Source organism: Macaca fascicularis, chromosome 10 (genome assembly GCF_037993035.2).
Source record: "Macaca fascicularis isolate 582-1 chromosome 10, T2T-MFA8v1.1".
Lineage (NCBI taxonomy): Eukaryota > Metazoa > Chordata > Mammalia > Primates > Cercopithecidae > Macaca > Macaca fascicularis.
Window position 1 is genome coordinate 35010624 of NC_088384.1, and position 15681 is coordinate 35026304.

The 15681-nt window shown below is 47.2% G+C and overlaps 1 protein-coding gene across 4 annotated transcripts in view; it reads left to right on the forward strand.

Moving 5' to 3' along the window:
- Positions 1-320: 320 nt before the first annotated feature.
- Positions 321-15681, forward strand: part of ADA2 (adenosine deaminase 2) — a 49408-nt gene continuing 34047 nt past the window's right edge. For 2 of the 4 annotated variants that reach the window (XM_074004566.1, XM_005568054.5), the window contains exons 1-2: positions 321-400; positions 13503-13864. Coding sequence is in view for 3 of the 4 variants with exons in the window: in XM_005568054.5 (XP_005568111.2) it covers positions 13549-13864 (316 nt within the window). In the remaining variant the exon portion in view is untranslated. Of the gene's footprint in view, positions 401-13364; positions 13865-15681 lie in introns of all 4 variants that reach the window. The other 2 variants (XM_074004565.1, XM_005568055.5) reach the window with 2 other exon arrangements.

The window sequence follows — 15681 nt, forward strand, 5'->3', positions numbered from 1 at the left end:
AATCCGGGAGGCGGAGGTTGCAGTAAACTGAGATTGCGCCATTGCACTCCAGCTTGGGCAACAAGAGTGAAACTCTGTCTACAAAAAAAAAAAAAACCACATGCACATAAACTGAAACACACACGAACACACAAACACCCGCATGAGCATGCACACAAGTCCCCCACATCAAACTCAAATGCACACAGCAAGCATGCATGTAAACCACACACTTGCCACTCCGGCTGCCTCAGCGCTGCAGAGCCCCTCTCCCCTGCCTGTCCTCGGATCCCGGGTGCACACTGGAGGGAAGTAAAACCTACCCAGACAGGAAGTGAAGCAGTTGGTGAGCTTTTCTGGTGCTCTGCACAGATGCTGGGGCACTAAGCAAACAGCCGTCAGTTTCTGGAGCTGTTCTGAGGTAACTGGGGTCCTTTGGGAGCTCTGGGCTGATGAGGTTCAGGAGGTAGCTGGGAAGTCTGGGATTTGGGCTTGGTTCACCTGCGCCTTTCCCTGTCCCCATCTGAGATGGGTCTGAGACTCTCAGTGGAGGAGTAACAGGCTTTCTCCCCAGCAGGCTTTTGAAAATGGGCCCAAGGGCGTTTTCTCAGGACCACAGATGCATGTGGCCTCCACTCTGTCACCCAGGCTAGAGTGCAGGGACACGGTCTCGGTTCACTGCAACTTCTGCCTCTTGAGTTCAAGCGATCCTTGTGCCTCAGCCTCCCTAATAGCTGTGATTATAGTCGTGTGCCACCACGCCCGGCTAATTCTTGTATTTTTAGTAGAGACGGGGTTTCACCATGTTGGCCAGGCTGGTCTTGAACTACTGACCTCAGGTGATCCGCCCGCCTCAGCCTCCCAAAGTGTTGGGATTATAGGCATAAGCCACCACGCCCAGCCTCCCTTCTTCTTAGTCTGGAAGCAAACTACTTTGTGAAGTTTTCATGCCTCCTCTTTTAAAAGTAAAAGAAAGGCTGGCCAGCATGGTGAAACCCCGTCTCTACCAAAAATACAAAAATTAGCCAGGTGTGGTGGCGGGCGCCTGTAATCCTAGCTACTCAGGAGGCTGAAGCAGGAGAATCGTTTGAACCCACAAGGCAGAGGTTGCAGTGAGCTGAGATACTGCCATTGCACTCCAGCCTGGGCAACAGAGCAAGACTCCATCTCCCAAAAAAAAAAAAAAAAGAAAGAAAAAGGAGAAATTTGTGGAGGAGAGAAGATAGATGAATAGATATAGCAATAAATTGTGAACAGGGATTGTTTTTTCTAGTATTCAACCAGGTGGGTCTTGACCAGCATTAGATAAATTTCTGTCTGGCAACCTGGAAAAGTTCACAGTTGCTGGGACAGAAATGCTTTTGGGGTCCTTCTTGGAGAGGATGGAGTTGAAGATTTGGGAGCTTGATGGCCTTTGTTATGTGTCACCAGGGAGACAGGGACAAGGGGCAGGGCTGTCGATGGAGAATGCTGCATGGGGTAGGTTGGATGGTGACGTAGAAGTCACCATGCTCCTGCCCTAGAGATTTCAGTAGCAGGCAAACGCTGTGGTCAAAAAAGAGAGTCAAGGACTTAATGAAGTTAAAGGTATTCTTCTGAAGTCCAGCACTCTGATTTTGAGGGTACAGCTTCTACCATAACTGCATATTGCTGATCCTAGTTCATTCTTAAAATTTTCTTTGCTATCTGATATACTATAGAATAACTGAGCTGGAGGCCGGGCGCGGTGGCTCAAGCCTGTAATCCCAGCACTTTGGGAGGCCGAGACGGGCGGATCATGAGGTCAGGAGATCGAGACCATCCTGGCTAACACGGCGAAACCCCGTCTCTACTAAAAACACAAAAAATTAGCCGGGCGTGGTGGCGGCGCCTGTAGTCCCAGCTACTCAGGAGGCTGAGGCAGGAGAATGGCGGGAACCTGGGAGGCAGAGCTTGCAGTGAGCTGAGATCCGGCCACTGCACTCCAGCCTGGGCGACAGAGCGAGACTCCGCCTCAAAAAAAAAAAAAAAAAAATTTTTCAACAAAAACAATAACAGTTATGATATCATGGGTTTCATGTGCTAATAAATGTTTTAAAATTGCATATCTGTCAAAATAACCCCTATCCATTTGTGAGCCACCTAAGATTGTATCTTGTGCCACTGATAATATGCACATTGCACTTTGAAAACTACTGATCTTGTCCAAGTTACCTTTTTTGTAGGCGAGGACACTGAGATCCGGAGACATTAGTGATTTGCCCAAGGTTGCACAGTTAGACTGACACTAATTTGAGGCTGTTCCTGAGGTCTCCTAATTTATAGTCTTGACATGTTCCAGTATGCTGTATCATACTTTCAAGTGTATAGAAACAATTCTTTTTTTTTTTTACGTTTATTTATTTATTTATTTATTATTATTATTATACTTTAAGTTATAGGGCACATGTGCATAACGTGCAGGTTTGTTACATATGTATACTTGTGCCATGTTGGTGTGCTGCACCCATCAACTTGTAAGTACCCATCAACTCGTCATTTACATCAGGTATAACTCCCAATGCAATCCCTCCCCCAGCCCCCCTCCCCATGATAGGCTCCGGTGTGTGATGTTCCCCTTCCCGAGACCAAGTGATCTCATTGTTCAGCTCCCACCTATGAGTGAGAACATGCAGTGTTTGGTTTTCTGTTCTTGTGATAGTTTGCAAAGAATGATGGTTTCCGCCGGGCGCGGTGGCTCAAGCCTGTAATCCCAGCACTTTGGGAGGCCAAGACGGGCGGATCACGAGGTCAGGAGATCGAGACCATCCTGGCTAACACGGTGAAACCCCGTCTCTACTAAAAAATACAAAAAACTAGCCGGGCAAGGTGGCGGGCGTCTGTAGTCCCAGCTACTCGGGAGGCTGAGGCAGGAGAATGGCGTAAACCCGGGAGGCGGAGCTTGCAGTGAGCTGAGATCCGGCCACTGCACTCCAGCCTGGGCGACAGAGCGAGACTCCGTCTCAAAAAAAAAAAAAAAAAAAAAAAAAGAATGATGATTTCCAGCTGCATCCATGTCCCTACAAAGGACACAAACTCATCCTTTTTTATGGCTGCATAGTATTCCATGGTGTATATGTGCCACATTTTCTTTTTTTTTTTTTTTTTTTTTTTGAGACGGAGTCTCGCTCTGTCGCCCAGGCTGGAGTGCAGTGGCCGGATCTCAGCTCACTGCAAGCTCCGCCTCCTGGGTTTACGCCATTCTCCTGGCTCAGCCTCCCGAGTAGCTGGGACTACAGGCGCCCGCCACCTCGCCCGGCTAGTTTTTTTGTATTTTTAGTAGAGACGGGGTTTCACCGTGTTAGCCAGGATGGTCTCGATCTCCTGACCTCGTGATCCGCCCGTCTCAGCCTCCCAAAGTGCTGGGATTACAGGCTTGAGCCACCGCGCCCGGCCTATGTGCCACATTTTCTTAATCCAGTCTGTCACTGATGGACATTTGGGTTGATTCCAAGTCTTTGCTATTGTGAATAGTGCCGCAATAAACATACGTGTGCATGTGTCTTTATAGCAGCATGATTTATAATCCTTTGGGTATATACCCAGTAATGGGATGGCTGGGTCATATGGTACATCTAGTTCTAGATCCTTGAGGAATCGCCATACTGTTTTCCATAATGGTTGAACTAGTTTACAATCCCACCAACAGTGTAAAAGTGTTCCTATTTCTCCACATCCTCTCCAGCACCTGTTGTTTCCTGACTTTTTAATGATCGCCATTTTAACTGGTGTGAGATGGTATCTCATTGTGGTTTTGATTTGCATTTCTCTGATGGCCAGTGATGATGAGCATTTTTTTATGTGTCTGTTGGCTGTATGAATGTCTTCTTTTGAGAAATGTCTGTTCATATCCTTTGCCCACTTTTTGATGGGGTTGTTTGTTTTTTTCTTGTAAATTTGTTTGAGTTCTTTGTAGGTTCTGGATATTAGCCCTTTGTCAGATGAGTAGATTGCAAAAATTTTCTCCCATTCTGTAGGTTGCCTGTTCACTCTGATGGTAGTTTCTTTTGCTGTGCAGAAGCTCTTTAGTTTAATTAGATCCCATTTGTCAATTTTGGCTTTTGCTGCCATTGCTTTTGGTGTTTTAGACATGAAGTCTTTGCCCATGCCTATGTCCTGAATGGTACTACCTAGGTTTTCTTCTAGGGTTTTTATGGTATTAGGTCTAACATTTAAGTCTCTAATCCATCTTGAATTAATTTTCGTATAAGGAGTAAGGAAAAAAAGAGCCTGTATCTCCAAGACAATCCTAAGTCAAAAGAACAAAGCTGGAGGCATCACGCTACCTGACTTCAAACTATACTACAAGGCTACAGTAACCAAAACAGCATGGTACTGGTACCAAAACAGAGATATAGACCAATGGAACAGAACAGAATCCTCAGAAATAATACCACACATCTACAGCCATCTGATCTTCGACAAACCTGAGAGAAACAAGAAATGGGGAAAGGATTCCCTATTTAATAAATGGTGCTGGGAAAATTGGCTAGCCATAAGTAGAAAGCCGAAACTGGATCCTTTCCTTACTCCTTATAGAAACAATTCTTTTATTTTCATTTTAAAAATTTTATTTAAGTATTTATTTTCGAGACAGAGTCTTGCTCTGTTGCCCAGGCTGGAGTGCAATGGTGCAGTCTAGGCTCACTGAAACCTCCACCTCCCAGGTTCAGGACCTTCTCATGCCTCAGCCTCATGAGTAGCTGGGACTACAGGTTCAATCTACCACGCCTAACTGATTTTTGTATTTTGGTTTTGCTATGTTGCCCAGGCTGGTATCAAACTCCTGGGCACCAGTGATCTGCCCACTTCAGCCTCCCATAGTGCTGTGATTATAGGTGTAAGCCATTGCCCCTTCTTAAATGTAATTCAAATAGATAACCCAGGTAAAGGAGCAGCATAGAGCCTTTTGTAGGGAGACGCTGAATACATTTCCTTCCTTCAGTCCCTGCTCTTTGCCGCCCTGCACTGGCTGCTCTCTGGAAGTTTTGATAATCCTTTCTTTTTTTTTTTTTTTTTTTTTTGAGACGGGGTCTCGCTCTCTCGCCCAGGCTGGAGTGCAGTGGCCGGATCTCAGCTCACTGCAAGCTCCACCTCCTGGGTTTACGCCATTCTCCTGCCTCAGCCTCCCGAGTAGCTGGGACTACAGACGCCCGCCACCTTGCCCAGCTAGTTTTTTGTATTTTTTAGTAGAGACGGGGTTTCACCCTGTTAGCCAGGATGGTCTTGATCTCCTGACCTCGTGATCCACCCGTCTCGGCCTCCCAAAGTGCTGGGATTACAGGCTTGAGCCACCACGCCCGGCCCTGATAATCCTTTCTAATGCTAATGCTCTGAAATACCAAGATGCTGTACCTTGGTGTGGCCACTGAATGACTGACTGTGCTGTGCAAGGTACTCAATAGAGACCGTCGATTCTGGGGCAATTTCTTGTATTCTTTATTTGCTTATTTCCTTCACCTGTTATTATTATTATTTTTTTCCTTCTGAAATGTCTGTTATTTGGGTGTTGGATTTCCTCAACCAATAATCATCTCATTTTCTTTTCTCCTATTTTGCTTTATTTTTAAAAATATTTTCTTTAACTTCATTTTTAATGTTGCTAGTAAATTTTTAAACATTCGGCTTTCCTATTTTTAATTTCTGAAAGTTCTTTCTAATTCTCTATTTTTTTTTATCACCTCCTATTCCTGTTTTACACACACAATGTTTTATGTGTTTAAGGATGTTAATTACAGTTCTTTCAGATTTTTCTTTTAGTTCCCGTGTTGCTTTATTTCCTCTCGGTTCCTTATCTCTGTGCGTTTTCTTTTGGTTTCTTTCTCAGGTTGAAGCCTTTCTTCAAATGTCTTATGCTCTTGTGCTCTCTGGTTATATTTGTTATTTATTTATTTATTTATTTTAACTTTAATCCATTTTACATGAGTCTCTCTCTCTCTCTCTCTCTCTATATATATATTTTGTTTTGTTTTGTTTTGTTTTGTTTTGTTTTGAGATGGAGTCTCACTCTGTTGCCAGGCTGGAGCACAGTGGCGCAATCCTGGCTCACTGCAACCTCTGCCTCCTGGGTTCAAGCAAGTCTCCTGCCTCAGCCTCCCGAGTAGCTGGGATTACAGGCACACGCCACTATGCCTGGCTAGTTTTTGTGTTTTTAGTAGAGACAGGGTTTCTCCATGTTGGCCAGGCTGGTCTTGAACTCCTGACCTCGTGATCCACCTGCCTCGGCCTCCCAAAGTGCTGGGATTGCAGGCATGAGCCACCATGCCCGGTCTTAGTTACTTTGAAATATACATAATATTGTCACTAAGTATAGTCAGCCTAGTCTACTACAAAACATTCGAAGTCATTTCTTCTATCTAACTGTAGGTTTTTGTTTTTTTTTTCCTGGGAGTGGGGCAGATAGGTCTCACTCTGTCACCCAGGCAGGAGTGCAATGGCACCACCACCGCTTACTGCAGCCTTGACCTCCCAGACTCAAGCGATCCTCCCACCTCAGCCTGCTGAGTAGCTGGGAGTACAGGTGTGCACCACCACACATGGATAATTTTTATTATTATTTATTTATTTATTTATTTATTTATTTATTTTGAGATGAAGTCTCGCCTTTTCACCCAGGTTGGAGTGCAGTGGTGTAATCTCAGCTCACTGCAACCTCTGCCTCCCAAGTTCAAGCGATTCTCCTGCCTCAGCCTCCTGAGTTGCTGGGATTACAGGTTCACGCCACTTTGCCTGGCTAATTTTTGTATTTTTAGTAGAGACGGGGTTTCATCATGTTGGTCAGGCTGGTCTTAAACTCCTGACCTCGTGATCTGCCTGCCTCGGCCTCCCAAAGTGCTGGGATTACAGGTGTGAGCCACTGTGCCCGGCCGATAATTTTTAAAGTTTTTGTAGAGATGGGGTCTTGCTTCATTGCCCAGGCCAGTCTTCAACTTTTAGGCTCAAGTGATCCTCCTGCCTCGGCCTCTTGAAGTTCCTGTCTATTTGTACCCATAACCAACTTCTCTTCATCCCCTGCATCTACCTCAACCCTTCATAGTCTCCGGTGTCTATCTTTCTATTCTCTATGTCTATGGGATCAACTTTCTTAGCTCTCACATATGAGTGGGAACATACGGTGTTTGTCCTTCTGTGTCTGGCTTATTTCATTTAACATTATGTCTTCTAGTTCCGTGCATGTTGGTGGAAATGACGTGATTTCATTTTTAACGGCTGAGTAGTATTCCATTGTGTATATATGCCACATTTTCTTTCTTTTTTTAAAAAACTGGCTTTTGCTTTATTGTGTAATTTACAGGGGAGAATCCCAAATTCCACACTTGGTTTTTCTCTTCTGCCTTCGTTATTCTTTCAATATGTATGTCAGCAGAGATCGTTTCTCCTGATAGCATATGCAGTTTGATCCTCAACCAGGACACACAGGCCCTACAAAATTCCAACCCTCCAAGACGGATGCCTGGGCCCTCCCATTTGACCGCACCCATGTCTGTTTGTACGGGGGCTCTGCCCTGGTCCTGTCACCCCTGAGGCGTCCTTAGGGTACGAATGCCAAACAGGCTCCGTGTGATGTGTCAGCTCTGAATAAATACAAGAGGCCGCTAGGAGCCCCCAGCTGAGGATTGAGAGACAGGCTGTATCTGGGCTCCATTTCAAAGAATGCTGTGATCCATTAGCAATGTCTGCCATGGGAATACCCATTAGAAGTACCTGGAAGGAGGGTTTTGAGGAATGGGCTCAGAAAGGAACAAGGTGTGTCCGTTCCATTCTTGCCTTAGGTGGCTGTTCTGCCACCCAGGCTGTGCTGTCTCAGTGGCCAGGTGGCTGAGGAGGAAGTCTGAAGGCCACAGAGTTGCAAGTGGCTTCCCTGGGGCCTGCAGGAACAGCATAGGCCCCAAGCTAGAGGAAGCTTGGAGGGGCACCCACAATGGGTCCTGTGGGGCTCTGCATACTGCGGGCCACCCTGGCATTAGCTCCTTATCCTCTGGTGTCCATCTCATCCAGGAGAAGACAGCTGGCTGGCCTCAGAGCGTTAGAGGCAACTCAGGGAGAAAAACATTTTTACATGGTACGGACACAGAAATGGGCTTTACCTCCAGATAAACTTAGAAACTTTCCATCCGAACTAAAAGGGTGTATCTTCTATATGTTGCCAAGAAACCTAAACTGAGTACAAGGACAATTTTACTTTAATCAAGTTCCAGAATGAGGGTACTCAGCTTCGAAAAGTAGTTTGTAGCAGAAGATGCGAGGGTGTGTGTGAAGCCATGTTTCTAGAATATACCAAAGGAAAACACACACAACCCCTGCGTGGCCTTTTGCCAGCCCTCGATGCTGCTCTCTACTGGGGGCAGGCGGCTACTTCGTCCAGCTGACTCAGGAATGTAATGCTTCGTGAGTGTGTCCAGGTGTCTGTTGGCGTTTTGGATTCTTTCTCTTTTCTTTTCTCTCTCTTTCTTTTTCTTTCTTTCTTTCTTTCTTTCTTTCTTTCTTTCTTTCTTTCTTTCTTTCTTTCTTTCTTTCTTTCTTTCTTTCTTTCTTTCTTTCTTTCTTTTCTTTCTTTCTTTCCTTTCTCTCTTTCTTTTCTTTCTTTCTTTTCTTTCTCCCTCTCTTTCTCTCTTTCTCTCTTCTTTTCTTCCTTCCTTCCTTCCTTCCTTCTTTCTTTTTTTGAGACGGAGTTTCGCTCTTGTTGCTCAGGCTGGAGTGCAATGGAACAATCTTGGCTCACTGCAATCTCTGCCTCCTGGATTCAAGTGATTCTCCTGCCTCAGCCTCCTGAGTAGCTGGAATTACAGGCACACGCCACCACGCCCAGCTAAATTTTTGCATTTTTAGTAGAGACGGGGTTTCACCATGTTGGCCAGACTGGTCTTGAACTCCTGACCCCAGGTGATCTGCCTGCCTTGGCCTCCTGAAGTGCTGGGATTACAGATGTGAGCAACCGCGCTTGGCCTGGATGCTTTCTTGAGGATCCTTTCTGTTGCCGCTTCTCCTGCATTTTCTCAAAGGCCACCCGGGCCAGGGTCCGCTTGTCCAGGCCGTGCCGCTTCTCCTCCTCGTTCTTTGTGCTCATTCCCATTGCTTCCAGGAGTTTTGCTTTGTCTTTGTCCTGCTTTTTCTTCTTCCGCTTGGTCACTCTGAGCTCTGCAACGCCTTTTGGCTTTAGGAGTCCTTTTTGGACCAGCTCGTAGGCCTCCATGACACTCCCCGGTGCTTTGGCAGATGGACTTGCCACGTTTTCTTTATCCATTGTCTGTTGGTGGACACTTGAGTTATTTCCATATCTTTGCTATTGTGAATAGTGCTGCAATAAACCTCCGAGTACAGGTATCCCTTTGACATACTGATTTCCTTTCCTTTGGATAGATACCCAGTAATGGGATTGCTGGATGTTATGGTAGTTCTTTTTTTCTTTTTTTTTTTTTTGAGACAGAGTCTTGCTCTGTCCAGCCCAGGCTAAAGTACAGTGGCGCGATTTCAGCTTACTGCAACCTCTGCCTCCCAGGTTCAAGCAATTCTCCTGCCTCAGCCTCCCAAGTAGCTGGGACTACAGGTGCCGGCCACCATGCATGGCTAATTTTTTTGTATTTTTAGTAGAGACAGGGTTTCACCTTGTTGGTCAGGCTGGTCTCGAACTCCCGACCTTGGGTGATCCACCCACCTCAGCCTTCCAAAGTGCTGGGATTACAGGTGTGAGCCACCATGCCCGGCTGATCGTGTGGTAGTTCTATTTTTAGTTTTTCGAGAAATATCCATACTGTCTTCCATAGTGGCTGTACTAGTTTACGCTCCCACCAGTGGTGTATAGGACCTCCTTTTCTCTACATCCTCACCAGCATCTGTTATTTTTTGTCTTTTAAGTAATAGTCATTTTTCGAGATGGGTTGAGATGATCTCATTGTAGTTTTGATTTGCATTTCCCCAATGATTAGAAAAATGTTGGCTGGGCCTGGTGGCTCAGACCTGTAATCCCTTAATGTCAGGAGGTGGAGGCAGGAGGATCGCTTGAACCCAGGAGTTTGAGACCAGCTCCAGCAGCATAGTGAGAGCCTGTCTCTACAGAAAAGAAAAAAAAATTAGCTGGGTGTAGCGGTACCACACTTAGGAGGCCAGGGTAGGAGGATTCCTTGAAACCGGGGGGTCGTGGCTGCTGTGAGCTGTGAACGCCAACCAGGTGGACTCACGCTACTGCACTCCAGCCTGGGCAACAGAGTAAGAACCTGTCTCCAGGAAAAAAAAAAAAAAAGAAAGCAAAGCAGAGAAAAAAGTGGGGGCATTTATGCATAGACCTATTGGCCATTTTGTATGTCTTTGGCCATTTTTTTTTTTTTTTTTTTTTTTTTTTTTGAGACGGAGTCTCGCTCTGTCGCCCAGCCCAGGCTGGAGTGCAGTGGCGCGATCTCGGCTCCCTGCAAGCTCCGCCTCCCGGGTTCACGCCTTCTCCTGCCTCAGCCTCCCGAGTAGCTGGGACTACAGGCGCCCACAACCGCGCCCGGCTAATTTTTTGTAATTTTTAGTAGAGACGGGGTTTCACCGTGGTCTCGATCTCCTGACCTGGTGATCCGCCCGCCTCGGCCTCCCAAAGTGCTGGGATTACAGGCGTGAGCCACCGCGCCCGGCCGTCTTTGGCCATTTTTTAAGTGAGATAATTTGTTCTTTTCTTGTTGAGTTGTTTGATTTCCTTGTATAGTCTGGATATTAGCTCCCCATCAGATAACTAATTTTTAAATATTTTCTCCTATTCAAGAGATTGGCTGGGCATGGTGGCTCATGCCTGTAATCCCAGCACTTTGGGAGGCCGAGGCAGGTAGATCACCTGAGGTCAGGAGTTCAAGACCAGCCTGCCCAACATGGTGAAACTCCGTCTCTACTAAAAATACAAAAAAATTAGCTGGGCCTGGTGGCACATGCCTGTAGTCCCAGCTACTTGGGAGGCTCAGGCAGAAGAATTGCTTGGACCCAGGAGACGGAGGTTGCAGTGAGCCAAGAAAAGGCTGGGCACGGTGGCTCACATCAGTAATGACAGTACTTTAGGAGTCTGAGGCTACTCAGGAGGCTGAGGCAGGAGAATCACTTGAACCTGGGAGGGGGAGGTTATGGTGAGCCGAGATCACACCACTGTACTCCAGCCTGGGTGACAAGTGTGAAACTCTGTCCCCCCACAAAAAAGGAAAAGAAAAGAAAAGAAAAGAAAAAGATAGGTTGTCTCTTCATTCTGTTAATTGTTTCTTTGCTAATTAATTAATTAATTAATTAATTTTCTTTTTTTTGAGACAGAGTCTCACTCTGTTGGCAGGCTGGAGTACAGTGGCGCGATCTCAGCTCACTGCAAGCTCTGCGACCCGGATTCAAGCACTTCTCCTGCCTCAGCCTCCCAAGTAGCTGGGACTACAGGCACCCGCCACCATGCCCGGCTAATTTTTGTATTTTCAGTAGAGACGGGGTTTCACCATGTTGGCCAGGATGGTCTCGATCTCTTGACCTCGTGATCCACTCGCCTTGGCCTCTCAAAGTGCTGGGATTACAGGAGTGAGCCACCGCGCCTGGCCAATTCATTTATTTATTGCAGAGGATATCACTACGTTACCCAGGTTGGATTGCAGTGGCGCAATCTTGGCTCATTGCATCCTCGATCTCCCAGGCTCAGGTGAACTTCCCACATCAGCCTCCCCAGTAGCTGGGACTACAGGTGCGCACCACCATGCCCAGCTAATTTTTGTATCTTTTGTAGAGATGGAGTTTCAACATGTTGCTGAGAATGGTCTTGAACCCCTGGGCTTAAGCAATCCACCTGCTGTGCCAGCACCTGGTCTTATTTTTAATTAATTAATTTATTTATTTATTTGACATTGAGTCTTGTTCTGTCACCCAGGCTGGAGTGCAGTGGGGCGATCTCAGCTTACTCTAACCTCTGCCTCCCAAGCAATTCAAGCGATTCTCCTGCCTCAGCCTCCCAAGCAGCTGAGACTACAGGCACGCATCACCATGCCCAGCTAATTTTTGTATTTTTAGTAGAGACGGGTTTTCACCATATTGGCCAGGCTGGTCTCAAACTCCTGACCTTGTGATCCACCCGCCTCAGCCTCCCAAAGTGCTGGGATTACAGGCATAAGCCACCGCACCCAGCAGTATTTTTATTTTTTAATAAAAAAAATTTTTTTTTAAAGACAATGTCTTGATCTGTTGCCAAGGCTGGAGTGCAGTGGTGAGATCGAAGCTCGCTGCAGCCTCAAAGTACTGAGCTCAAGCGATGCTCCCGCTTCAGCCTCCTGAATAGCTAGGACCACAGGCATGCTGGTTATATTTAAAAGTGAAACACTGGCCGGGCACGGTGGCTCATGCCTGTAGTCCTAGCACTTTGGGAGGCTGAGATGAGCAGATCAGTTGAGGCTAGGAGTGCAAGACCAGCCTGGCCAATATAGGCTCTACTAAAAATACAAAAATTAGCTGGGCGTGGTGGCACATGCCTGTAGTCCCAGTCACTTGGGAGGCTGAGGTACGAGAATCGCTTAAACCCTGGAGGCGGAGGTTGCAGAAAGCCAAGATCACGTCACTGCAGTCCAGCCTGGGCAACAGAGCGAGACTCTGTTTTAAAAAAGAAAATTTTTTTTAAGTAACTACAATAAAATGAAATAAAAGTGAACCACTAAAAATCAGATTGTGGTGTCTTTATGCATGAGCCAGGGCTTGTTTGACCTTAAAGCTCCAGTATCAGAAGGCCTCATGGTGACCTTTAATTTGGGAAAACTTGCCGGGCACGGTGGCTCATGCCTGTAATCCCAGCACTTTGGGAGACTGAGGCTGGCGGATCACCTGAGGTCAGGAGTTCGAGACCAGCCTGACCAACATGGAGAAACCCCATCCCTACTAAAAATACAAAATTAGCCAGGCATGGTGGTGCATGCCTGTAATCCCAGCTATTTGGGAGGCTGAGGCAGGAGAAGCACTTGAACCTGGGAGGCAGAGGTTGCAGTGAGCCAAGATCATGCCATTGCACTCCAGCCTGGGCAACAAGAGTGAAACTCCATCTCAAAGACCAAAAATGGCCAGGTGCAGTGGCTAATGCCTGTAATCCCAGCACTTTGGGAGGCTGAGGCAGGTGGATCACGAGGTCAGGAGATTGTGACCATCCTGGTGAATATGGTGAAACCCCATCTCTACTAAAAATGCAAAAAATTAGCCTGGCATGGTGGCGGGCGCCTATAGTCCTAGCTTCTCAGGAGGCTGAGGCAGGAGAATGGCGTGAACCCGGGAGGCGCAGCTTGCAGTGAGCCAAGATCACACCACCGCACTCCAGCCTGGGCAGCAGAGTGAAACTCCATCTCAAAAAAAAAAAAAAAAAAAATTGAGAAACCCCTACCTGTCTCTACCAGTAGGTCTTTTCTCTGGGGTCTGGAAGAAGAATCCTTCAATATCCTGCCTTCTGGTAATCTGAGAGCTGGGCGAGAAAAGGAAGATCAGAGTTCAACCCTTAAATCTGTAGGTTTTCACTCCCCTCCCCTCCTTTGCAGTCCCGTGGAGTCTCCATTGGAGCCATTTTGTCGTCCAGGCATCCCGATGTTGGTGGATGGCCCATCTGAGTGGCCAGCCCTGCGCTTCTTGCTGTTGGCTGTGGCAATGTCTTTCTTCCGCTCAGCTCTATCCATAGATGAGGCGCATCTGTTGTTGAAAGAAAAAATGATGCGGCTCGGGGGGCCGCTGGTGCTGACCACCAAGGAGGAGCAGGCCAACGAGAGGCTCATGACGCTCAAAATCGCTGAGATGAAGGAGGCCATGAAGACCCTGATATTCCCACCCAGCATGCACTTTTTCCAGGCTAAGCATCTCATTGAGAGAAGTCAAGTGTTTAATATTCTAAGGATGATGCCAAAAGGTAAGGTTTGGAAAGGGGTGGCTTGGGGTGCTGGGAAGGTAGAGGGACTCATCTTGGGGCTACTACTGTGCTTGCGGCTGTTGCTATTCTAGGTGGAGCAGAGAAAGCCTCACTCGGCTGCTCTGCTCCTCTGTCCTTTTAGGTAGACTAGGAAAACGGTGTTGGAAACCAGAACCCCTGCTTCCTGGGGGACTCGCAGACAGTCATGATTGGCCTGAATATTCCTGGTCTTCCCTGGAAAAGTTGGAAAAGCATCCAACCCTGAGACTTTGCTATTCCCTTCATAGTTTTCCCAGGGGCTAAGCTACCGCATAGGATACAATACGATATAGCATCCTGGAGTAGTATAAACACACCTCCATGAAACATGAAATAATCAGCATCCTGCACATATAAATAGCCAGGAGCGGTGGTGCACCTGTAATCCAAGCTACTCTGGAGGCTGAGTGGAGAGTATCGCTTGAGCCCAGGTGGAGTTTGCAGGGACCTATGATGGCACCACTGCATTCCAGTCTGGATGACAGAGCAAGACCCTGTCCCCCAGAAAATGTTTTTTTTTTTTTTTTTTTAATTAAAAAAAATTTTTTTTGAGACAGAGTCTCACTCTGTCACCCAGGCTGGAGTGCACTGGTGCTATCTCGGCTCACTGCAACCTCTGCCTCTTGGGTTCAAGTGATTCTCCTGCCTCAGTCTCCTGAGTAGCTGGGATTACAGGCATGCACCATCACACCTAGGTGATTTTTGTACTTTTAGTAGAGATGGGGTTTCACCATGTTGGCCAGGCTGGTCTCAAACTCCTGAGCTCAGGCAATCCACCCGCCTCGGCCTCCCAAAGTGCTGGGATTACAGGTGTGAGCCACTGCGCCCGGCCAAAAATGTTAATTTAAAATATAAAAATAATAGCAACTTGCAGTTTACAAAGACTTTTCAACACCTGTTTTTTTTGTTTTTGTTTTTGTTTTTGTTTTGAGATGGAGTCTTGTTCTGTCGCCCAGGCTGGAGTGCAGTGGAGTGATCTCGGTTCACTGCAACATCCTCCTTCCAGATTCAAGCGATTCTCCCACCTCAGCCTCCAGAGTAGCTGGGGTTACAGGCGCCTGCCACCACGCCCAGCTAATTTTTGTATTTTTTTTTTTTTTTTTTTTTTTTTTTTGAGACGGAGTCTCACGCTGTTGCCCAGGCTGGAGTGCAGTGGCGCGATCTCGGCTCACTGCAAGCTCCGCCTCCCGGGTTCCCGCCATTCTCCTGCCTCAGCCTCCTGAGTAGCTGGGACTACAGGCGCCCGCCACCGCGCCCGGCTAATTTTTTTGTATTTTTAGTAGAGACGGGGTTTCACTGTGGTCTCGATCTCCTGACCTTGTGATCCGCCCGCCTCGGCCTCCCAAAGTGCTGGGATTACAGGCTTGAGCCACCGCGCCCGGCCAATTTTTGTATTTTTAGTAGAGATGGGGTTTCACCATGTAAGCCAGGCTGGTCTCGAACTCCTGACCTCGTGATCTGCCTGCCTCGGCCTCCCAAAGTGCTGGGGTTACAGGAGCGAGCCACCATGCCTGGCTGTTTTCTTTCTTTTCATGTTATAAATAGAGATTAAAAAATAATAATAATCATGAGGTCAGTAAAGTAGCATCCCCAGTTGCTGGGAGGCATAAGAGGGTGACACACTATAGCTCATGCAGCCGGGACAGCTGTCTAGGGGCTCGTGTCAGGGCCAGGGGCTGGATGGGCACAAGAAGGGCAGAGGGACAGCATGCACTGTGCCTGGGGGAGCAAGGGACACAGCTGGTGTCTGGTCGGGAGGACAAGCATGGGGACTCAAC